The sequence below is a fragment of the Channa argus genome, chromosome 8 (genome assembly GCF_033026475.1).
Source record: "Channa argus isolate prfri chromosome 8, Channa argus male v1.0, whole genome shotgun sequence".
NCBI classification, from domain to species: Eukaryota; Metazoa; Chordata; class Actinopteri; order Anabantiformes; family Channidae; genus Channa; species Channa argus.
The window spans coordinates 26,430,407-26,455,123 of record NC_090204.1 but is presented as its reverse complement, the minus strand read 5'-3'; the positions used below and the strand labels follow the sequence as shown (position 1 = coordinate 26,455,123).

At 37.4% G+C, this 24,717-nt stretch overlaps 2 protein-coding genes across 8 annotated transcripts in view; one reads left to right on the top strand and one right to left on the bottom strand.

The window, feature by feature from the left end:
• The window catches only part of trappc8 (trafficking protein particle complex subunit 8), a 34,988-nt gene extending 21,829 nt beyond the window's left edge, over nt 1-13,159 (top strand). Inside the window, exons 14-29 of one of the 3 annotated variants that reach the window (XM_067512316.1) lie at nt 372-477; nt 1,011-1,205; nt 2,468-2,640; nt 2,749-2,823; nt 3,483-3,588; nt 4,539-4,711; nt 5,570-6,003; nt 7,352-7,508; nt 7,593-7,689; nt 8,717-8,779; nt 8,876-8,934; nt 9,368-9,574; nt 10,479-10,584; nt 10,779-10,914; nt 11,599-11,688; nt 11,883-13,159. In XM_067512316.1, the coding sequence (XP_067368417.1) occupies nt 372-477; nt 1,011-1,205; nt 2,468-2,640; nt 2,749-2,823; nt 3,483-3,588; nt 4,539-4,711; nt 5,570-6,003; nt 7,352-7,508; nt 7,593-7,689; nt 8,717-8,779; nt 8,876-8,934; nt 9,368-9,574; nt 10,479-10,584; nt 10,779-10,914; nt 11,599-11,688; nt 11,883-12,117 (2,412 nt within the window). In that variant the 3' untranslated portion in view covers nt 12,118-13,159. Of the gene's footprint in view, nt 1-371; nt 478-1,010; nt 1,206-2,467; nt 2,641-2,748; nt 2,824-3,482; nt 3,589-4,538; nt 4,712-5,569; nt 6,004-7,351; nt 7,509-7,592; nt 7,690-8,716; nt 8,780-8,875; nt 8,935-9,367; nt 9,575-10,478; nt 10,585-10,774; nt 10,915-11,598; nt 11,689-11,882 lie in introns of all 3 variants that reach the window. The other 2 variants (XM_067512317.1, XM_067512314.1) reach the window with 2 other exon arrangements.
• A 1,975-nt stretch (nt 13,160-15,134) lies between these two features.
• On the bottom strand, nt 15,135-24,594 carry ctns (cystinosin, lysosomal cystine transporter). Of its 5 annotated transcripts, none has more exons than XM_067512319.1 (11): nt 24,507-24,594; nt 22,772-22,867; nt 22,308-22,386; nt 21,287-21,374; nt 21,096-21,199; nt 20,468-20,605; nt 20,276-20,375; nt 18,334-18,453; nt 17,398-17,568; nt 17,035-17,152; nt 15,135-16,192 (listed from the first exon to the last, which is right to left on the bottom strand). In XM_067512319.1, the coding sequence occupies exons 2-11, from the start codon at nt 22,842-22,844 to the stop codon at nt 16,047-16,049; spliced, it is 1,137 nt and encodes a 378-aa protein (XP_067368420.1). In that variant the 5' UTR covers nt 22,845-22,867; nt 24,507-24,594; the 3' UTR covers nt 15,135-16,046. The 5 variants fall into 5 exon arrangements, with proteins under 5 accessions (XP_067368420.1, XP_067368421.1, XP_067368419.1 ...); XM_067512320.1 differs by lacking the exon at nt 24,507-24,594 and adding an exon at nt 24,116-24,500 and having other exon boundaries at nt 15,135-15,469; nt 16,935-17,152; XM_067512318.1 differs by lacking the exon at nt 24,507-24,594 and adding an exon at nt 24,116-24,500.
• Nucleotides 24,595-24,717: the final 123 nt, after the last annotated feature.

Here is a 24,717-nt window from a genome sequence, read left to right as displayed (position 1 = left end):
ACTAGGACCTACTAGGTGTTAGTAACCACTCACCTGGGTCAAAGTATAGCAAGGCTCCATTTTTTAGTATTTGACTGTACTCAGGTGATTTCCATTCAACTAATTGTGTGACTTTTAAAATAAATTGACTGCTCTATTGACCGTTGATTTAAGTGAGTTATTTTAAATTTGGTAAAGATTTCGTCAATAGTTTTTTATTTTTATGTGATTTTTTTGTCAGAAAATCCCAATAATTGACCAGGTTAGCTTAAAGAAAATCATTATCAGAACTATAGAGAGACTCATAATGAATATTTATAGGGAATTAAAATAGATTCAGAGGCAAACACAAGTTGGCACATAAATATCCAAGTTGTATATTTGGTTTTCAGAGTGTGATGGAGAGAAATGATGTCAGTCTCCCCCAGCTGCCGCTGCCCTGCATTCACAGCTCAGCCACAAGGGTCTATTTTGGACATGAACGCCGCCTTGCAGAAGGTACAACACTGCATTATCATTTGTAAGCTCCTTACAGGCTTATTTAAATCTGAAGTTACAAGTAGAAATTAATTCTTGCGGCTGTTGCTTACACTTACAATAACTAATAAGGCATTATCGTAAAACATGTTTTGAAAACTTAAAGTTATGCTGCCTATGCTAAGAACAAAATGCACCTTCTTTCTCACACTCTCTTATCACTGTCTTTTTCTTATCACACTTTTCTGCTTTGCCCAATATCATAGGTTGTATAAAATATTTATAAAGTGCATATTACATGGCATTTGAAAAGTTGTCAAATGTGAAAATATAGACTCGAAAACCTAAAATATAGTACAATTTTCAAAATGAGGTATTCATTTCTGACCCTGAAAGCAGTATTTAGGGACAGTTACAGAATTTTATTTTATATTGGGGTACCTTTGAGGAAAGTCATGGTTGAAAGATCTGAACATATAAGTGGGACAGAGGAAAAGAGGTCCATTATATTAAACAACTAATCATGATTCTTTTCTGGTTTTTAATTGGGGCAGGGGAAAAACAGGCAGCCACTCATGTTTCCCTGGACCAGGAGTATGACCAGGACTTGGCAGCCATGTGGTGCCAGCTAGAGGAACAGCTTGTGGCCGCTGCCAACCGGGGGATTGTTCCAGTAAATTTCGTGCCCACCCAATTCTGCCTGAACAGCCAGACAGACAACCTGCGCCACCCACTTGCCGTGGTGGAGGGTAAGAGGTCTTTTGACATAGAACTAACTGAAAATAAAGTCTAGACTAAAGCTTAACACAAATGTCAAGTTCACACTTACACATAAATTTGTAATAGCTGGACTCTGGTGAAGCTTTGATTCTGGGGGTGTGTGGTGCTGAGCACATTATTTCCATGCTCTGCTTGAACTAAACTGTTGTTTTCAGCTGTCTAGCCATGGCTCATCACCAACAAAGTTGTTGAAATGTCTGAAAAGGTCATTCTTGCTTTCTTCCATCCCATAAACTTATCAAACTACAATGATCAGCTTTTCCAATTTTTAATGCTTAATTCTTTTGTGTCAGCTATTGAAGACTTTGTTTCAGTTTCCACTGGACTCCTAAAGTGGTTGCTGGTATAGACTTTTTCAGCGTATGTATATGTTGCACCCCTCTTTGCGTAGTCAATAATAATAGACTGAGATGCAAAAGAACAAAGCAAGTAATAGAAAAAATGAAGCCTTAGATGTATTCTCAGACTCCTTGTTGCTGCCGTTTTCACACATGCACGTGGTTTTCAACTCGGAATCCATCAAAACTTGGAAGGGGGAAGACAGATTTCTGCACGTAAAGCCTGTTAGAGTGCTTCTCTTATTATTGGATCGTAAACAAAAATACATTTTAATCACAGCTATTGCAATTTTAAGATTGCGTTGTTTGAATTTTAAATGAACAATCATTAAGAGCTACTTTGTATAAACAAAGACATGTTCCAGGTAAATGCCAAAGTTAGGGCCAAGAAAACTGTTCTTAAGACATATTAAGAAGAGGTACTATTTTATTGTTATACATTGCATATTTGCATATTTCTTGTACCTACCATTTAAACATTTGTAAATAGTTTTAACCTACTTAATAACATTTACAGTGAAAGGCAAATAAATTAATTCATTGTACAGGAAGACTTATTTGTTTGTTGTGCATATGACAATAAATGCTCTTAGAAGGAGCATTGTTTTTAGTTCTTTTAATACTGGTTTCTGGAATACTGGAAAATACTAGGTTTTAATATGTATTTAAACTTTAGCAAAAAACTTTGAATTTCCCTTACACCAGTCTACACGTAACTATACATGTAGGTATATAGGTGTTTTGATATTACATTTTGATGGATGCTTGACAGATGATCAATAAATACCTTTTCTCTTTCTTTAGAATTAGGTTTTTTATTGTTTTCCATGACATATAATCATTGTATTTCGCCTAGTCAACATACGGCCATTGTTCTTTCTCCATCTCCACAGAGCCAATCATAGTGGAAGTGACATTTAGAAACCCTTTGAAGGTCTCTCTGGCTCTTTCCAACCTCTCACTCCTCTGGACGTTTACTCCTGATGATGTGTCTCCATCAAAGGAAAAGATGACTGAAGAGTTGGCAGGAGAGACGATCACTAATGCAGGGACCCTGGCTCTAGGGGTGAGCACCTGGACAAATTTCATCTTAAAAATTGCAAATTCTTATTTATTTTTCATTCATTATGATAGATATAGTAAAACTGTTCTATTCAATACATTGATTTTACAGATAACACAGAAAAATGACACTGTCACCACTGAGACCACCTTGGAATTTAATCTGGGTCCAGAAGAGTCCAAAGTGGTAAGGTGCTTCCATGATTTTCTGTTCATCTGAGTTAGTTAATCTGATCAAAAAGTGTTTGATCAGTAGTTAATTAATCTATTTGTATCTACTACAGAGACAGTGCTGCCCATGTGTGATATTATAAGTAATGTACTGTAGATCTTATTTTTCTAATTTCTAGTTAGTTTTCTCAAATGTTCCTGATTACAGAAAACATGTTTCTTGTGTATATGACATTTAGGTTAATACAGAAAACTGCTTAAACCCTACTGAAAACTTTGGAGCATCTGAATGTACCAAGTGTGTTCTAAGCATACCAAACATTTTATAGGGATTTTGTAAATTGTGTGTGTGGGTGTGTGTGCACTCTTGTCTTCCCACTGCTAGACCTAACAGCCAGTTTAACTTTAATCATAGTATGGATATTTTGAGAAAGTGACAGCAGTTATACTTTGCATTTGTTTTCAACTTATATCTGTTGTAAGGTTAAGACTTGGTTTTTGGTTAAGGGTAATGAATACTACTACGACTAGAGTTGTGAGTGTGTAGAACATGTCTGTGTGGGAGCGTGCACAGATTTTTCAATAAATAAAGCCAGAGATGGTGAAAATTCTGTAAATAAATGTTCATTTATGTTGTAGTTTTAAGTTTTTTGAAAGTTTGAACTTTGATGTCAGGCCCGACTCAGGCTGCTGCCACATAGAACTGGACAGCTAAACATTGGGGGTGTGGTGTACAACCTGGCTGCAGCCTCCTCTGGAGAGATTGGTCCCAACGCTGAAGGTAATGCTCACAGATTTGTTAGCAGTTATCTGCTGTAATTATAGCTGCCTACTTCATACTTTTTATATCAGGGTCTATGTGGGATGTCTTTCCTAAAGGCACATCCACAGGCAGTGATTGGAAAAGGAAAAAGTAGTTGGGGTTATACTTTCTTCTTTATGACTTTTATTTTAAATATTTATTGGTAACAACTATAAATTATTTTTGCTGTAATTGAAATACATTTCTGTTTATAGATAGAGAAGTTTTCCCACTTAAAAAAGAATTTTTGAAGTTTCCTTTTTGTAATATTCATATTGGCCACATGAGTTCACCACTACACCCTGTTTTAAATGGGGAGAATGCTCTGGATCTGATAACAGAGAGGGGGCCAAACATCCATTCATTATCTTGTGCTTATCGAGGTCACAGCGGCCGCAGATTTAGTAAGGCTTCCAAGACGTCCTTCTCCCCAGCAACAAATTCCAGCTCCTCTGGTGGGATTCTGAGGCCTTTGCGGGCCAGATGAGGGATTTAATCCCTATAACGTATTCAGGGTCAACCATAGGCTCTTCTAGTAGCTGTAGCCAAGAGAAGCCAAACTGCCAAATTGTCTCAATTTACAGTTAGTCTAACAGTGGACTAATGAAAAAATAAAGCCTCACTCTGTAAACCTTTCCAGCTAAATGCAAATCAACTCTTGATCACAGGTCTTCTGTGAACTCAATTCCAAGACATGGCTCATGTCAGCCGATGCTGCCTATGAATAGCAAACTGACACAGTTTGAGTGTTTTTGTAAGTCAGTTTAGAAATGTGTTTATTTTTGACTTTGAAGATCAGGTCACACTAATTTATGCAGAAAATTAGACTGGTAAAAGTTACTTTACTTTTTCCTGCAACTGTATCAATGAAGTGACCCAATGATAAATGATTTAGGATGTTCTTGCTGTCACCCTAACTCATTATGTAGATTTCCTTCTGTCAACAGGCCAGCAGACGATGGATTTGATGGTTTGTGGTAGACAGGACCTTAAAATTCAGGGCCCACGACTCAACCAGACCAAAGAGGACAAGATGTTGGTTCGACATGGTCCTGACCGACGTTTAGATCCCATCATAACATCACCAATGCCCCTGATGGAGGTAGCGCTAACCTTACTGTCTGTAGAAGCACCCATTCATGCTGTTGTCCACTATTAGTGTTTGTCAGACGGGTCGAAATTAACAAATAAATAAATGGGATCTGAATCACAAAGATTTGGGATTTGGGCAAATTTTGGACTAGACAAATTGTATGAATTCCGAAGTGAAATATTTATCTAGACTTTGCAAGTATTAAAATGTATTTAAGAAGGACAGTGAACCCCAGTCACGGCAGCTGCCCTATTAGTGTGTGAGTTATTGTAAGTGTGAATGGTTGAATCTGAAGAAGAAGATTAAAGTGCTTTGTGAACCAATAAGGTAAAAATGCATTAATGTAGAAAAACTGAGCATATAGTTTGAAGCTGTTATTCAGCTTTAAATGTGTATGTGATATGGCAGTAAAACATTTAATCTGAAAGCCATCTTCATTATTTAGCATACAAATATGAACGTGATCTCTATCTTCTCATCTAAATCTTTGCAAGAAAACAAAGGAGCATATTTGCTGTACTGTTTCAATGAATATTAATATATTAGATGTTAATATTTCAATTTAAATATTAAGATGATTTAGTATATTATTAACGACTTAAATTGTGCTTTGCAACAACTACAGGGTTTTAATTGATAGTGTCGGAAGTGCCAGTCTTCAACAAATGAAAACCTTTTGGCTAAGTAGTGTGATTCACCTATTCCCAGCATGTTGGTACATTTTCACAAATGTAGCTTTTCAAGATTCAGGATCATCCTCCACTCATCAGCTACAGTCCTCTGAGCTTGTTGTGAATTCTTCTTTGACATCATCAAAAGTTGTCAGTTCTGTGTTTTTATCAGCTTTTCCGTGTGTGTGTTTAACAGGTCTTCTTCCTGCAGTTTCCTACTGCTTTGTTGTGTGGCGAGATCAGGAAGGCCTACGTTGAATTCTGTAATGTCAGTGGTGTTGCTTTGTGTGGCGTGCGAGTTGCATCCACACACCCTGATTTCTTCACCTTTGGTAGCCAGGCCACCACACCAGTTACGCCCCTCAGTCCAACCTCAGCTGAAAACTGTTCGGCCTATAAAACCTTGTTCGCACCCCTTCAGCCGGGCTTAGTGGCATCTGAGATATTGGTTTCAGCTGAGGATTTCAGCCAGCCGTGTGGTGTGGTGGACATACCAATACATGGAAACACACTACAACCAGGGGAATCCACCCAGCTGCCTCTCTGGCTCAGGGGGCCAGACCAAGAGGGAGTTCATGAAATCAACTTTCTGTTCTACTATGAGAGCACAGAAAAAGGAAACAAAATCAGGTAATATTCATATTGGCTTAAATGCATGCATGGTAAGATTTGTTGGAATAAACCTCTTATGGTTTCATGAGAAGCCAATATTACTAAAACAAAAAAACTATATAAATCTATTATATAAATGTGCAGCAACATAGGACATTTTTATTCCACTTTCATTTTTAAGAGCAAATTTTTTGACCAGAATCAGTTAATTTCAGTGAGCACTTTATTATTAATAAAACCCATTTATTTCGACTGCAGGAACTTTCATATAAATTCCATCTGTACAGTTCAGACTGTTCTGTCCAGTACTTGGTGCCAGTTGGATCAAATATTTTAGGACAATAGTCAGACATGACTATTCTTGTAATGTTTGGTAACATTAAAAAAATAAAGTTCTGTAGTTTGATTTCTACCTGGGGAAAAACAAATTGAGAGCACCAACAAATGACCAGAGAGATGGGGAGTGCTAGTGAATAAGGTGAGAGGAAAAAAAAACTCTTTGCTCATAAGGGTTGACCATGGTCCTTGCATAAAATAGTTAGGCAATTGAAATTGTTACACAATATTAAAAATTGAAGAATAGAATGTATGTTGGCCTAGAGCCGGGTGATAAAAACTCAATACTCAAAACTCAAACAACAATAACAATGATATTTTGCCCAGCATTTTCTGGTTGCACTTTGTCAACTTTGCTGCTCAATCATACACTTAGATAACAGAACCTGTTAAGTGAGGGAAACTTTGGAGTTTGTGAATGATAAAAATAATTAAGGCATACTGGCAAATAACTGAGTTCAGATGCAGATAATGGCATAATGCTATACACAGTTTATCAGTTGAAAATATTAGTGTAGCATACTAAACATTTGGGTGGCAGCTTCTAGTTTTTAACTTTGTTGACCTTTACTTTTAATGACATGTGATCTTCCTGGGCAGAGATGATACCGGTCTTGTAAAAATCTGTTGAAAAGAGGTTTCCCATTCTTCATTTCTGCTGCTTTTTACTGGAGGGATTTTGTTACTGTGTTCAGCTTTGAAACACTCCTCTGTCCTACTTGATTTAAATCTACTGTAGCCATGTTGCATTAGACACAAGGCTGAACTGAGAAGGCTGTGGTGTTCAGGTCATTTCTAACTTTATACATGCAGTTAAGTCTTTATTGGATGTCATCTTGGTTTTGTTGTATAGCAAGACACGCTGCATCCGGTTTTCAGGCCACACCTATTCACATTAGTCACATGTAAAAATGCTGTTCTGTTATAAAATAATTGCTGATATAGTGATTTTTTTTTTTAACACTCAACTGATCATACTGATGAATAGACAACCCATTATCTCGCTCATATTTTCTCTCTTTATGTAAAGTCATCGGGTGTTGCGTCACACAGTCTTTATCTGTGCCAGTCGCTCTCTGAGTGTCCAGGCGTCAGCCTGCCGCAGCAGTGTGCCACCACATTACAGTGTGGATGACAATGGCAGCAGTGAAACACTGGTCTTTATTGATGTGGAGAACATCAATACGGTGAGATATACTGCATGGGAGGACATACATTTGTGTTTTCTTTGCCACTGATTTATTTGTAATTGCTCTTCTTTTATCTTTCAGAGTGAAGCTAGTGTGCGTGAGTTCCACATTGTCCAGGTGTCCAGCAGCAGTCAATACTGGCGCCTCTGTAAATGTATCAATCCAACCAAGGATAAAGGTATGTACAGTATACTGACACATCTGGGCTTAATCTTTTACATTGGCTTTGTCGGTTGATCCTTTTATTTTTGCTTGTACAGTCGGTATAGAAAAGAATTCCCCTTTTTATAGCATTCACATTTTGTCATTTTACAACCTAAAATAAAAACTGATTTTTTTTCCTGCTTGATTTACTCAATGCAGCTTACAATAAAAAATACCTTTGATTTTAAAAAGGATCACTGCCCTGTGTTAATACTTTGTGGAACCATCTTTTTTGTTAAATTACAGCTTTGAGTCTGATTGAATAGTTTTCTACCAACTTTGCACACCATAGATTGAACCTAGGAACAGCATGAGCCTCGATCTTTGATGTGCTATAAACAAAACACAGCGATTTCTGCATCATACTTTTTATGTCCTGCCATGCCATGACCCTCTACATGCTCTGACCAGGCACCACTGCTCACGCGTAATAAACAGAGTACTTCCTACCTTATTCCCTTTTCTTCTCCTGATGTACACTACGGGTATGACAGAGCAGCCAGACCTGATTCTGCAGATATTCTAGTGACTTAATTTGTGAAAGAGGTTTGAATAAGTCCTTTTTTGAGGAGTGTTTTCTTACACTCCTCCCAAATCAACGAGTTCCTTCTTATATTTCTTATCAATTTTATTGTTCTTTCTTTTCTTCTCACTTGTATGTTATAAGCCACATTTAGTAAATATCGCTGGAAAATTTATTTTTTAGTTTCATTTTAAGCTATAAAACAACAAAATGTGAATGTTTTGTATACTCTCTGTATTTACCTGTATATATGAAATGGCATGATTGGTGATTACTGCTATGGTCTCCACAACATAGTCTTTCACATTATTGGAAATTATAACACAGCAAGCTGAACCAATGAGCTGCAGTCTAAGCTGAACTCATTTTACCACGATTGTATAGTATATAATATTACACAGTCTTTGTTTTCCACCCTTGTTCCTGTTTGTTGCAACTCTATTGTATTGTGAAGTATTTTTATTCTATTTTGCTCCAGACTGCAAAGTTACCAGCAGAGAAAGAGCCAAGCTGTGTTTCAAGGCCACACGTTGCAAGCAAGGTAAATCTTTCTGATATTAACACCCCACACTAGTCTGCTATGGTTAGATTGACTATTTTGAATCAGCACCAGTTTGATTGTTCTGTTGTTTTCTAGCTAACGTTGGTGCTGTGGAAAAATACACGTTTGCAGATCTGAACCTGGGAAATGAACGGGTATGTTGATATTGTGCTTTGACATGACATTGTTTTTAATTGGTGCTATATAAACGAAGTTGAATATTGGAGAATGGAAAGCCTTCCTCGCAAAAATCAAAGTGGTCAGTTTAATTTCTTCAGTTGAATACATCACTTGTTCCTGTGGAGCTCGGCGATCAGGCATGATGAGGACTGATTTTACAGACAGTAGTTGATTACTTTTTGCAACTAAATTTCATAAAGTATTGTCTGTTTTGACTCTGGCTAATATAAAATTGGGGTAGTAGAAGAAACACTTGCAACTAAAAACTGCAATGTTTAGTTTGTATGGAAGTCATTATGGTAACATTTACACAACATCCTTGAATTCTGGTCTGTATGGTCTTTCTGTGTATTTTCTGCTCTTTGCTCCTCTGCCTTCCTCTCACCTCTTGCTACTGACTCTATGCAGATCATCAGTTCCTTCACACCCTGTGGAGATTTCTTCTTTCGTTGCTGTCAGACCTCAGAGTCTCAGAGAGTGGATGTGGCAGCATCCAGGACATCTTCCAGCAACAAGAGTCCGACCTCTTTCCCAACTGAGGTCAGAGCTTCTGACATCACCAACATTGTCAAGAAGTGCAATGAGCTGGACCTCAACATTATCATCATTTGGAAGGTACCCTGTTTACATTTCAGCCTGCTTTCTACTGTAGAAATTGTGGTATAATTCATATATACACACACACACACACACACACAAACACATCCACACACTTTGTTTCATTTTGATAAGAATTGTTAATAGTGTCTATTTTAACATTTATGAAAAGAAATGTGGGTTCAATCTCAATTTCCCTTTAGTTTCAGACTTTTCCACTATTACTTTTATTCATGTAATTTTAATTTTTATATCATAGACACAAATCTACTTTATTTTAGTTTTAGTTTCAATTTAGTGAAAAATAAAGGTTCTCGAGTACAAGTAAGGGGAAACTCACATTTATCTAATCTACTGTATTCAACGCTAAGATAAATTAAACATATTCAGCACAGTTGTTTTACACTGGCAAAACCTAATAAGCAAGATTGAATGTTAAACTATTTACATCTGGCCATGTTATGCACAGTTTTACATAATCAATTCACTAACAGAGTGGTGCTGTGAGCTTCTCTGCATTTTCAGCCGAATACATAGGCTAATTAATTTCTGCAGTCTTTGGGGCTTTTAATCCAAATCAAATGCAGCTTAAGCTTGCTACAATTCTTTTTTATTGGCACTAGTCATCCCCCACTTTTGATCATTAAAAACTGTGTTTGCATCTTGTTAGTTCTAGTGTTGGTATTACCGTTGGAGTCATTTTCCATTAACGATTTACATTGCCTAATGTAGACATTTGCATCTTAACACATATTTCTACCAAAAAGTAATATTAAGTCATATATACATGTTTAGTGTTAAAAAATGAAATGGGGCTGATCATTTCACATACAAACTGCACTTTAATTGTTTGATGACAGCTAAGAATGTAATAACTATAGACATTGCTTGAATTTTCTGTTTGTGATGTGTGTGTCTGCAGGCCTATGTGGTTGAGGACAACAAACAGCTGATCCTAGAGGGCCAGCTTCATGTGGCACTACAGACCATTGGCAAAGAAGCCAGTTCTTTCACTTCCAAACAGGCATGTGTCCTGTCTCACACATATCATACACATATCCGCCTAAATGTGACCCCCCCCAAAAAAAAAAAAAATGCAGCGAACACAGATCACAGATAGATATCATTTTGAAAATTGATTGGATGGGGCTAGAGCAAGAGGTGATTGTTTTGTGTACTGTAACTTTGAGTGTGTCTGTGTATGTGTTCTTTATTCAGGAAGCTCAGGAGATGGTGCTGCTGAAATTTAAATCAGAGCTGCCTCCTCCAGTCATCCTCCCCTCTGCAGAGCTGTCCCAAATCATCAAAATCAACCTGCACTACCCTGAGACCTACATGCATCCATTTGACCAGGATAGGTAAGTAACAAATGCATTGAATCTTGCTTGTTGGTAATAAACAGTTTGATGAGAAATAAAAAGTAGTTTAATAAAAACTAATAAAAATAGTTTCTTTATGGTAGCTCAGTTGGTAAGTCGTCCACGGACCACTGGGTCAGTGGTTCATTCCTCGGTCCTGGCTATATTTCGATGTGTGTCTGAGCAAGACACTGAACCCCCAACAGCCCATTCCCATCCCCAACTGTCCAGTGCCGGTCAAAGCCCTTTAGAAATTTGGGAGGGTTGCGTCAGGAAGGGCATCTAGCATAAAAAAAAATATCTGCCACAAAGATCTGAACTCACTGGATGAGCCAGGGATAGTCAAGACAAAGGCATTGAATGAGTATATAATTAGCTGTTATAGGATGAATTGTACTGTGCTCGAAATGAGTTGTCCTTATTCATACTTAGGCAATTTTGAAGTGCTCCAAAAACATTTTGTGTAACTTGTCTTGGATATTTGAAGTCAGTTTCAGTTAAACTGAAAACACACGAAAAAAAAAAAATTAAATATAAATACACATTACACAGGCATTTGCAACTAAGATTAAATTAGCAACAAGAGAGGAGCTTGATATCCAAAGGCTCTGCCGCCAGTCCTTAGTAACATCGGAAACTTCTGAGAGGAAGTCGATGCTGAACCTGTTTTTCTCTTATCTCTAGTCTTTGTGTGGTGCCAGTTACTCTGACTCTCTCCAACTGCTCATTGGCTCTTGTGGATGTCATCATTGACTTACGCCAAAAAAGCGTAGGGTAAGTATCGAAACTCTATGTATAAAGAGGGAGCTTTGTGATGGAATTGCTGAATGGGTGAGGTGCATACGAAATATCTACACTATTCCGGGTTCAAATATGGCTCAGGACTTTTGCTGTCCCATGTTTTATTTAAATAGTCTGAGTTATATTTAACACATTCTTAAGATTTCTATGCTTTTACTCTTTTTCAGCCCAGAATCTTTGGACATTTACAGCTCATTCACCTGGGTGGGTCAGACCCAGTATAAGAGGCAACTAAAGCCTCAGGAGATGCTGGGCCTGACTCTGCAAGCCTGTTTCCTGAAGGCTGGAGTCTACAACCTTAACACTCCACGAGTCTTTGCAAAGCCAGCTGAGCAGGACACCATGTGTGAGACAAGCCAGCAAACAGCTAGTCCTGCTCTCATAATCATCAACAACGCATGAGCAAAAGCGTCATGGCCTGGACAGATGGGAGAGCCTAGACTCTGTGGACACAGGAATTATAGAGCCACTCTTCTACATACACAATTGTCTTTGTTCTTGAATAAAACTGGACAGTAGGAAATGCAGATGTTTTTTTACCAATTAGTAAAATACAAACATTTTTATTTATAACAAACAGCTACCCTTTATAGAGATTGATAAGCTGATGTTACAGATGACAGTCAGTTTCACTTGGATATTATGTTATTCTGTATGCAGCCCTTCATAAACAAAATTAGTTTAGCCTTCTTCCATCCAGTTCTCCCTGCTTCCACGTCTTGATTTACCCCGTAAATCACCTGCATCTCAAAAACCTAATTTTGTTTGGACCTAGCAAGGTTATGCTGTTAAAGCAGTTCACTATAAAAGAGCACAGTCTGAGACAAACTGTTGCACAACAGTCCACAGCCAGTGATATCACATAATGACATCATTTTTTTGTTTGGTCCAGCTCACTTGTGCTGGCTTTCAGTTCTAGACTGAGCCGTTGCAATCTGCTGTCTAATTCAACACATTAAGTTTCACTTCTGTGGGAATCACATTAGCTGAATGGATCTAGTGTTTTTTTTAATTGCCAGTTACATACTAACCACAGTCTTTTGCATCTTCATGAATGTCTTACACTTCACCACTTAACTAAAGTCCCCAACTTCTCCTGAAGTCGTCAACAAGTGAAAGTTGACAACTGAACACCATTTTACTTTATTCTGTGTGACTTTCATTCTGTCAGTACAACAGCCCACCATAGCATTATCTGTACATCAGCTTACCTCCCCAACTTGTGTGCTTAATTGTATTGTGATTGAGTTCTTGTATGCAAAGACTTGACCGTTCTTCTGAAAATGATGTATTATATTTATATAACAAATTGGATGTAAATAAAAAATAAAATTGTAACAAATTATATGGTATTTACCGTGTAAGTAAACATTTTTATAGATATGGTGTTATGATTGATATGGTGACAAAATAAAGGGGCGTGTCGACACTCAGTCTGGATATATCGCGAGCAATTCAACAGTGCTGAGTTTGGCCACTTATTTAATGCTATGCCTTTCTTGCCACCTGATGAAATGTTTAACAGGGCCTACAGTATGTTGTTCAACTCATATTTTTTATCATATTTTATACTGGTTTGGGATGTTCCGTTATAGGCATCAGTTCTAGTCAATTGTTGGATTAACGAGATCATTGGCAGCAAACTCAGCAGTCAGGAGCCTTTATAATGGGCGAATTTTTATCAATCGACGTCAAAATGTATAATTTAAAAGTCTTGAGTCACAAAAATTGTTTCTTCAATACTTTGATTGCAAAATGTTACTTTTTTAGTTCTTAATCTAGGAGGGGGATGAAGATGAATATAACGTTTAAACACCATTTTTTCACTATTGTCTGCCTTTTCAAGTTTAAAGATTTTTTTCCATCTCCCTCCAGTGTCATAGTTACAACTTTTGAAGTTATCTTCAAAATATTTAGTAAATCTTTTTTGTTTCGAGTTGAGACTTTGGGGTTTAGAGTATTGAGAAATATTTTAGGGATTTGTAGTATTAAGAATTATTAGTGTTTTATTTTATTCTGTACAATTATTTCAATTTTTAATCTTAATATTGCTTTCTATCTTTAAACATGGACAGGTAGCATGGCGGGTGATAGCTTTTGCCTTGCCGTCATGTATTATTGTATGTATTATGAAGGCTGACATACCATACAAAAAACAATGTTATTGTCAACGTGCTATGAGAGGATATTCTTTATTAATCCATCAATTATCTTTCACTGCTTATCCTATTCAGGGTCAAAACGTACACGTTGGACAGTTCACTTGTCTACCCCAGGGCCAACACAGACAACCAACCTAACCTAATTAATGTTACCCTTCCACTCTAGTTCGAGTCCAAGCCTTAACATTAAAGTGGTACATACTAGTCAGCCTGAGGTTGAACAGAACTGGTTTACATTTATTTAGCCTTTATAATTGAGGTCAAAGTCGTTAGTGGAGTCATGCTGGAGTGCATTGTAAGAAGAGGTGGTTTCAAAGTTTTGGCCCGTGCACATGTTGGTGTAGGAGCAGGATCTGAACATGTCAGGGGGTGTGTGTTATACATTTGTCTTCAGGGTGTGTGTGTATATACATTTATGTCTTCAGGGGGTGTGTATATACATTTATTCATACTGCACTAAACTTTTGCCTCATATTTGCTGCTGTAACATGAAAATTTCCCCATTGTGGGACAAGTAAACATTTTTTTTATATTATTAGTTGCAGCCATTTCATCAGAGGGTTTAAATACTGTGTTTCCCAGTTCAGCCTAGACTCTCGTCACCTAAGATATGGGAAACTTTCCGTAGGGGTGGGGTTAGCCTTTTATTTTTTAAAACAATTTTTTTTCAGTTTTCCATTAGGACTTAAGGTAAGTGTATTGTATATTTCATCCGTTTTGGTTTGTTTCGATAAGCATATGGTTCTCTGTAGCTGCTTTTTCGAATGGACACGGACACCCTGACTGTTCTAAAGATACTTGGCCCCATATGCAAACTACTAAACCAGGAACTTGGGGTTCTGACACCTTTCTATTGGAACCAGCATAACCTTTTTCAGCAATTTACCTAGATTATTTTACTGGATCGGGCTACACGGGCCAGTCTTCACTCCACATGCATCATATTTTGTCCACTTGCTGCTGAATATTGACTACCCACTCCCAGGTGTTATTGTAAGAAAATAGTCAATGTTGTTCAGTTGTGTATGTGGATTAAGATGTGTTAATTATACATTTGAACATTAGGAGCCTTAATACCGGCTTCTCAAAGATCCAGTATTTTCCCACAGAGCCTGGCAAGAAATTTACTTTTGTAACAATTTCTTGGTAACGGGAATATCAAAAGGCAATTGCCTTAAATTTCTATACTATATTTCAATCTTGTTATTTGTTTATATGCCTCAATTATACAACCAAGCAAAACAACACAGTGCTACATTAATTGACAATATTTACCTGTTTTTGTTAAAAGTTGAAAGTGGACTACTCAAATGAAGCAAGTGATCATCTACCAGTTTTTACAAATCTCCATGGGGATATTAGATCCACATTATTAAGGTAAAATTTACAAGACAAAAATACAATGGACATTATGAAACAAGATTTGAATAATGTTTATATGGATTATGTAGACATACACTATTAAGCATTTTTCCATAATAACTGCGTATGAAAAACAATGTCAGTAGATAAAAGTAGTGAAAAATATGTTCAAAAGTCTTGGATAAGCAAGTGCCCTCTAAGATTCCCTTACAGTAGCTCATAGGTGCAGTCTAACGTGCCCCCCCCCCCCCAGTGGTGCAAAAACAAGGACATTTGTTTCAAAAGTCAAACAATTAGTTATAGATTACCTGAGTACAGTGATTGTGTTTAAAGTTTTGTAGTATAAATACACTGAGCAAATGTCCCTTTGAGTAAACTTAAATCCATTTTTAAAAAAAGGAAGGAATGTGATTACAGGCCCATATCAACATAGAGCATCCTCAACAATGACAATGTTACTGTGGCTGAGATGGAAGGGACTGCACAGACAACAACTGTGGCCCTTGTTGAGACTAAGGGGAGTAGCGTGTCTTTTCAAGTCATAATGCAAGAGTTTGTCATTCTATAAAGCTTTTTTAGACACCAAATAAAAATATTCTTATAAAAAGCTTAAAGCACAAAACCCGTACGATACTGAGACATTTTAAAAGGCACACAAAGCTCAGGGCGGGGTGGTGTGGAGAACTCTCCTGCAGTCCAAGTCAAATCAAAGTGAGCTCCCCTTCAGCAACACGATGATGATGATTCTTGTTTGCTGGTAGACATCTAACATGCAGTCCCTTGTGACTGGCTGTTGACCCACATATATCAGTCTTCTTGCGCTGCAACAGTTTCATACTGTGATGAATGTCTGTAGAGACAGTAGTGTTGGGCCAGGAAAAGAATGTCAAACACCACAGAGAACAGACCCAGACCAAACTTCGTGGGATCACCAAATATCAGCTTCCACTCATCTGAGGAAAGACCAACATTACAATTAGTCCAAATAAGCATTGTAAATTATGTACTTTACATTGCATCAGTAGTACTCTGTAAAAATATAACTTTTTTCCTTAATAATATTTCACAGGTAATCTCACATGATTCTGACTACCAAGAATTTAGGAGTCATCAATCATAAGCCTATTATTATTATTATTATCATCATTAATTACACTGCAGAACAACAACATACATGCTATTTATAGTATATTGCAGCAGCAAAGTAATATGATCTCTCTCCACACTCGAACTTATTTTGAAATCTCACATTTACCTGTATATTGACATAAAATCATAAAATGCCGCTTTCCAACCTTAGTTTTTTGGGGGGGGTGAGGCTACAGCTGCGAAAGGTTCAATTGAAAGGAGAGATCATTAATAGAGCAAAGCTGCCCCACCAGCACCGTCACAGGCTTTTGAGGAGGTGGTTTAGGGGAGGAAACAATGAAGTCTGATTTAATTACGTCATTGGGTTGATAATCAGCATGGAGCACACACTGCATCTGCACAGACTCATGCGTGAATCACACAGCAGTTTTAGTTCGCTCAATCTGCAAGTCTAAAGAAGAACTCTGGGGAGTGTTGAAGGAAGCCTTGAAGACAGTGTAGCCAAAACAATTTAAGATGTTCTAGGTCCAAAGCAAGTCAGACAAAACACTGACTTCTGCCTGTAGAAATCACTTTGTTCTGAAAAACATTTTTTTAATTGTGTACATAATTTCCTGAATTTCTAGTTATATCTTAAAAAAGAGACCTAAAAAGAGTATGGATTGGCACTGTAGCCTTACAGCAGTTGATAAGTTACAGTGTTTACCATTGTTGTAAGACTGTAGGATCATCTGTAGAATACTGAGTATGCCACCGGTGAAATCCAGCAACACATTGCCTATACTCCAACCCTCAGTACTCTTCCTTCTGTAGTTCATATATGCCTAAAAAAAAATTAAATAAATCACAGCCAGAACGCCACCAACAATGTAAATGTCTGTCTTAATTCACAAAAGGAACAAAAAATAAATAAATTAACATTACAACAATATGATACTGGACTGAATTGGACTGGACAATTAGGCTACCAGTGATAGAGACATCTATAGTTTTGGGTGAAATAATACAGAAATGTGTTCAATGTCATGCAATTCAATCCAGCAGTCCAATACTAGAAGGTATAACTTACCTGTGGTACATATTTGATAAGAGTGACTGCTAGTTTGATGTAGGAGAAGTAGTAAAGGTAATCCAACCATGTAATCACTTTGGCTATGGCAAGAAACAAGCTGATGAAGGCAAATGTCCAGCCAATCGCCAACAAGCACAAGGCCGTCCGGGAGACCTTTTGTCCCCCCCTCTGGAAGAGAAGTGATACAGAGGATTGTTGACAGAGGACCGAAACACAAATACATATGGCAGTATCCACTACTTTAGTCATTTTTCAAACAATGCTTGACACTGGGCAAAGCATTGACACTCCTTTTAAAGCTTATTCTTTACTGCAGTTTTACTGCAATTCCACAATATGTAGAAATAGATCTGAAATATTGTTCCCCACACCTACAGTGTAACTTAAAACACAAAACGTATTTATGGTATATTCTTAACAAGAGTAGTAGATATGATTAAAAGAATAACACAAGCTAAATAAGATATAAAAAGACAGAAATAACAGCATCAGGTTAAACTGCAACATTAATGTCCAAAACAAAAATGTCTCGCTTTTAAAGAAAATGACAGTTAGTGATTGGGTATTCTTAAAGTGTGTCCCAACCACACCTGCTCATAATGCATTCCTGTCAATAATGTCTTCCACTTGTTTTTAAGATTGTGCCAGGCTGCATTTTCTATACACTAATGAAAGTAGTCACTAAAACTCCAAAAAAGGTTGCTGAACATGCTCATAGTACTCTCACACAGGGGGTGTAGACATCCATTTAAAAGACAGAAAATGTAGAATACATTTATAATATAATAATTATGATTTAAAGACTACAGGGCCTATAGTATTCAGCACCATCAGTAAAATAAATTGGAGAGGGGCATGTTTCTGAATAGTGTGAGAATACAATAGATTTATTTCTAACAAAAACTTACAAGCTTCTTGACATTACATACAAACCTCATAGACAGCAGCTTGGCTAATGTACACCAAACAGAGCAGGACTGCGTGAAGACTGAAGAAGACATCATTTGCACTGACAGGGTTGATTCCATTAGGATTTCTCTTCAGAAACTCCTCCTACAGTGTAGGTACATAGTAAGGTCAATTGCAAAATATTAGTATCTGTTAGATCAGATTGAGTTTTATACATTGTCTTGTCCAGTGGAACTTCCATACATTACATGGAGGTTTAGGATAATGCACATAAATCAAACATATAATTCAATTTGTCCATTCGTTTCCATTTACCATATGCTACACTTAATCAGTGTTAAACTCAAAGGCTATGGCACAGAAGGTAAAGGTAGTCGTCCACCAATCCCAGGGTCGTTGGTCCTTTCCTCGCCTTCTCCAGTCACATGTTGAAGTTTCCTTGAGCAAGACACTGAATGCCAACTTAGTTGCTCCCGGTGAGTGTTGGCCAGCTGCATAGCAGCACCTTCAGTTTGGGTGTGTGTGTGTGTGTGTGTGTGTTATTGTGAGTAGGAATGGGTGAATGGAAAGCAGTGTAAAGCGCTTTAATGCCAATTGGTAAAGCGCTATATAAATGCAGACCCTTTACTATTTATCAGTTTTTTCAGATATTCAAGTGGGGATTCTCTGAAATAGATCATACATGCCCTCCCAATATGAAAACCATGATATATCAATATCAACACGTGACAGGAGGAGCCAGGGATTGGGATACGACCACTCTACCTCCTGCGCCACAGTTATGGGCGACTGTGGGCGCAGGAATCTCTTATGAATTTCCCAATCTTTTGTTGATATTACTGTATATACAGTGGATGCTGGGATTTTCAAAGTCTTCACAATTTCAGGTTGAGCAATACTTTTCTGAAATTGTTCCACAATTTTATGGTGCAGTTTATGGCAGATTGGTGAACCTCTGTCATGGCTCTTCCTCTCTAAATTGCTGCTAAATACCATGTTCCAACTTTTTTGAGATTATTTGGTGCCATCGAATTCAAAACAAGCTAATCTTTTCTAAGATTTCTTAGTTTCAACATCTGTTGTTGTTTATTCTCTAGTCTGAATAAAATATGGGTTGATGAGAATTGGAAATCATTGCATTCAGTTTTCATTTACATTTTCTTCCAAACTGTTTTGGAATTGGGGTTGTATATTTTAAAATAAAAATACAGGATTTATCATTAGAAATAAGCTATCATTCTAGACTGATTGGGCAGATGTTTGTAGATGAAAAACAATGACCTACGTTCCGCACAGTCACCTGTTTAGTCACCTATTTCTCTGGAACTCTGGACAATGTCAGGAGAAATCAGCAGGAGATCAGAGTCAGACGCGTTCTCACGGAAGAAACTCCACTTGATTTTAGTGCAGTCGCTTTTGAGCACCGTTGGTAACCTATGACTAGCACCCTTCAAAAGGTGGTCCTCAAGTTGCTTCTTAGTCATAACAATGCCAGTTGGAAGCTTGTGTGCTACAGAAACATATACATATCTTAAAGCTACTGCTGATATCTAATTATTTGTATGTTGTTTCTGGTCTTTATAACTAGGTCGGGTATGTTATAATAGGTCTATTTTGAAAGGAGGACAACTAATGGGAACACTATAAACAATTAGCCAGCCACCAGCATGACTAAAGATGGTTAAAAGATGAGAAGCATGTTCCAGGCCTGCACAACAGCATCAGTGATGTTATTATGGACCTTAGCAGCTTTGCACTGGGATTTGCGCTACTTTCCACAGAAAGCAGTGAGTTGGGCTTAACACTGTTTTACAGCAGGAGCTTTGGTGTGAGGTGTTTAGGGACGGTACAGAAAATAGGTCATCCAAACTTTGGAAACAATTAGGATAAAATAACCTAAACAATATTAGTATGACGGATATTCATAAGTAACAACAGATATATTAGTAAAGGATGAGGGAGTTACCGTTATATATGGAACCCAGAAGAGCCCGATATTGAAGACGCTATATGCAATAAAACCAGTTAGGTTGAGAGCCACAAAGTCAAAGTTGAGACCTACAACACTGAAAACAAACATATTAGTATAATTGGTCAGAGTCAATTTATATATAAATATATATACACGTATAAATTTAAGACAGCATGTAGAATCTACCTTTTCCTTCTCCAGTTTTCCCAGGCTTGTGGATAGAAGGACACAGACCAAGCTACAAAGTAAATCCAGCCAATCACCTGACTGAATACTGACAGGGCATTGCTATGGACAACCATAAAATGGATCCTGACAGACAAACTATAGGAAAGAGAATCAAGCACCATGACAGTGAAAAGAGGATGTTAAAATGTACTATGATAAAACACACATTTACATTTTTATATTCTATTTTCAACTATCCCACACAGACACTAAAACCGACACTTAACTATCTCTGCTCATGTTTACTGTCACTTCACAACCTGGATAAGCTTATTTGTCTTTGCAATAGACCTATGTTGTTGTCCAAAAATAATTAGAAACACACCTTTCCATTGCGTAACAAGTTGCTCTATTCCAAAACACACTTTTGAGACATTTTAAAAAATATATTGCCTTTAAAACTCTCAGTCACAACAATTTCTTTTGGGATCTCACATGTGCTGTTGACTCCTGCCACCTTAGATTACTGTACAGAGTTAGGATGATGTGGATTGTCTGATTATTTTAGGAACACGAGTAATTTACAAAATAAAAAACGTATCCTTTAAGTAAATTTACCAGTGCACTGAAACAGAATGGTACCCACCAGTTGAGGTCTGAGTTGTTGCTAAGCAGATATGTAGTCACTTGACCAACATCAAGGGCTGTCACAGTGAAACTGACAGAGGTTGCCACTGCTGGTAGCAGTACCTTAAATCAATAGATCAATCAGTCAATCAAACAAATTGTTGCAGTAAGCAGCAATTGCAACATTAAAACAATTGCTGCATCTGTTACCTGCTCAGGCATTAAAACAGCTGAGTTGTTCCCATTGGAGCTGTAGGTTACATTTAACACAATCACAGTTGGCTGGTTCACAGGGACACTAGAACAAGACACAAAACTTCAGTGAGAACTACACTGAGCCTGACAGCTGCTATCAACACAGATTCCCTATCAATATAATTATGTTATGTCTCGCAGCCTAAAACTATATCTAACTTCCTTATATGGCACTGAACCAATAAATGCTTCTGTGAACCATTATTAATCATGGTGTGATAAAATGAAATGGCAGTTGAAATTTCCAAAGCTCCAACTGAATCAAAAAGTTTTTAATTAAGCCGTTCTCAAGCATTTCCCATTTGGAATGTATTCCAAATAACCTCAGGATACCACCCAGATGAAGGCCTAATTGGCAAGTCTGGCAAATTAGACAAAGGCAGTGTAGAAAAAGTATTTGAAACGTGATTAATTTATTTCACAAGTGAGACGTGGCAAAATACAGAGTAACATTTTTTTACATTTAACTAAAAACACAAGCCCCAGGGTTTGACATTAATGTTTTTGCTCACCATGGACTATTGGTAGTAATTTTCTAAAGTTACTAGCCAATTAACATTTTCACATTTGCACCATGGGCATGTGAGTGTGACATCTGTACGTGGCACCTCGGTCTACAACGGTTCCAGGTGACACTAAAAAGTGACATTTGTCATTGTGTTGTGTGTTTTTTGTCTATTTGCATGTGTCGTGAGCTCACAGGTCCACGTATCGATGGGCTTATATTCGCTTGCCTTATGTTCGGTGCCTCATGTTACAATTACACAAGCAATCTCAGAAATGTGAGGCTCCTATGTGAGAACTGTATCTCATTAAGATGTATGTAATCAAATCTGCAGTCAGCAATAGTTCACATCTGAAAATGCGGTCTTCCCCAAAGAACACTGACTTGAGGAAAGCAGTACACACAGTGTAAGTAATTTATACTTTTGCTCTAATGAAAACTCAACTTTCTAAAATGCCAGACTGTTTTTACCTGGAAGTAATGGTGACATTGGTTTTAGAGTATTTTTCAAGGGTTACAGCCTCAGGTGCAAACAAACACGCTCTAGAATCTGCAGGACAGAAATGTTAAATCAACTTTGCTGTCAATCCAAAATGCTCACAGATGACATATCACATACGTAGAATGGATTGGTATCATCAAAGCATAAATGATTCAAGTATAAAGAATCATATTTAGGCATGTTTTATTAACATAACCATGAGGTTATGCTCAGTGCTGACTAAGCATTCCCAAACATGTTTTTCAAGCATGTTCTAATTATACTAGATTAAATTACGAGATGAAATCTGAGTGATTTTTTCTTTTTCAAGTGTGTTTTATTTTTTTTTGCTGCAGCACATTATGCCAACAACCCCAATGCACTGGTCTCTTTGAAATATACTTTTTCACACTGATGTTGGCAGTTTCACTGTAAATACCAAAATGTCAGTCACCAGATATGCTTGTCAGAGTCAGGAGCAGCAGTTGAGCAGGCAGCCATCTCTTTACAAAGCCCAGAAATTTCATCTTATGACTTGAATACTGCCAACCTAATGGACACAAGACACACAGGATGTCAACAAAGACGTAACTTGGAGAGTAATTCTAAATTTTAAGCATACCTGCCTGTGATCCAATTACTTATTTGACAGATGTCAGGAACCCTGTATGTATATACATACAAGAATTATTTGTAACGTATAGTTTTGTTTTCTTTACTGTGAGCTTATAGAAACCCCAATATCGAATATGAAGCAAATACACAGTTTTATTTAATACGTTTTGGATTTATTTTAAAACAAATTCAATCTCATAAGTATTGAACATGGATTTTTTTTTTATCCTTGGTACAGGTGCCACAGTAGGACAATTCCAAAGACAGTGGTGGGTGTGAATGCACCATGTGCACATGATAAACTTTTAATTATTTGAAAAAGAAGAAGAAGAAGTAAACATTATGGAAAATACAACACAACAAATGGAACCTGGCATTATCAGCTCATGCCAGGACAAAGCAAAGATTTACTTAAAACACTAATTAAAAATATTAGAGAACCAGATCATAAAATCCTTAAGGTCTTTATATCAGTGAGATTGGTAAATGTGTGAGTGTTACATTTACCAATCTCACTGTAAATTCAGTGTTGCACCTATTGGCATGAGCTGATTGTGACAGTTTCCATTTGTTGTCTTGTATTTTTCATAATGCTTACTTCTTCTTTTTTAAGATAATTAAACGTTTATCTTGTGCACATAGTGCAGTCACACCAGCCACTGTCTTTGGAATAGTCCCACTATGGCAGCTGTACCAAGGATTAAAAGATGGGATTAAATTTGTTTTAAAATAAATGCAAAACTTCTCAAATAACACTGTGGATTTGATTCATATTTGAATGGGGTTTCTATAAGCTCACAGTAAAGAAAACAATAACACGTTACAAATAATTCTTGCAGACCTTCTCTGTGCTACCCTGTAGGGGCAGCAATCATTGCCTATGTGTTTGTTACATATTGTTTCTGGTCACTACCCCCCTGTCTTATTAAAAACTTGGAAGTCAGGGCTGATTTTGAAACATGAATGATCAAGATTCTGAGGTCAAAGATCTGTGGCCCCTGTGACTGACTGACTGGTTGAACAGCCAAAAGAGACGCACCATTACAACAGATTTCGACATGCAAATGTTTTTGACGTCCAATTAAAATTTTGGAAAATGTTTTTGTTTGCATTTTTTATTAAAGACAATAACGTTTTGCTATCAAATGTTTTACTGGATTCCATTTTAAAGTCACGGAGTTACCTGCACTCCAAAGCATCCCCCGTCCTTACCGCTGCGTAACAGGCGGCTCACTGTCAAAAGTGTGAAAAGCGAAGTGTGCATCTAATAACTGATAGTGTTTCACGCCGTCGCGATGGTTTGTGTTTTTACTCTGTTCGCATCAACTGCATTTTAAATCGTTCTGTTCAAATCGGTTTCGGCTGTTCTGTGGTTTCTTCATTTTTTTGAAAACTAGTTTATGCTCGCTGGCTTCGGGTCTGAACTTCTGGAACTGTTAAGACTTCTATTAACAAAAGAGCAACTACTGACGCGTTCGGCTGACAGTCACGTGGACAAAAGTGAATCTCAAACACTGGTAACTTCAAGCGTGAAAATATTTACCAAAACCAGTAAAATAATTTTAAAAACGTACCACAGATGTACTTGTTACACACGACTCAATACTTCACTACCTGCTTCCTCTTAAGCAGGTCACAAGACACAGCGGTGTGTTCTTCTTTTGTGGCAGTTCGCAAACAAGCAGACGGTGGAATAGCGCCACCGTATGGAACGGAGATTAATAGGAGGTCGGATATTCTGCTGAATAGAAAAACTGAGGCAAATAAACTGCCCCCGTGTTTTCC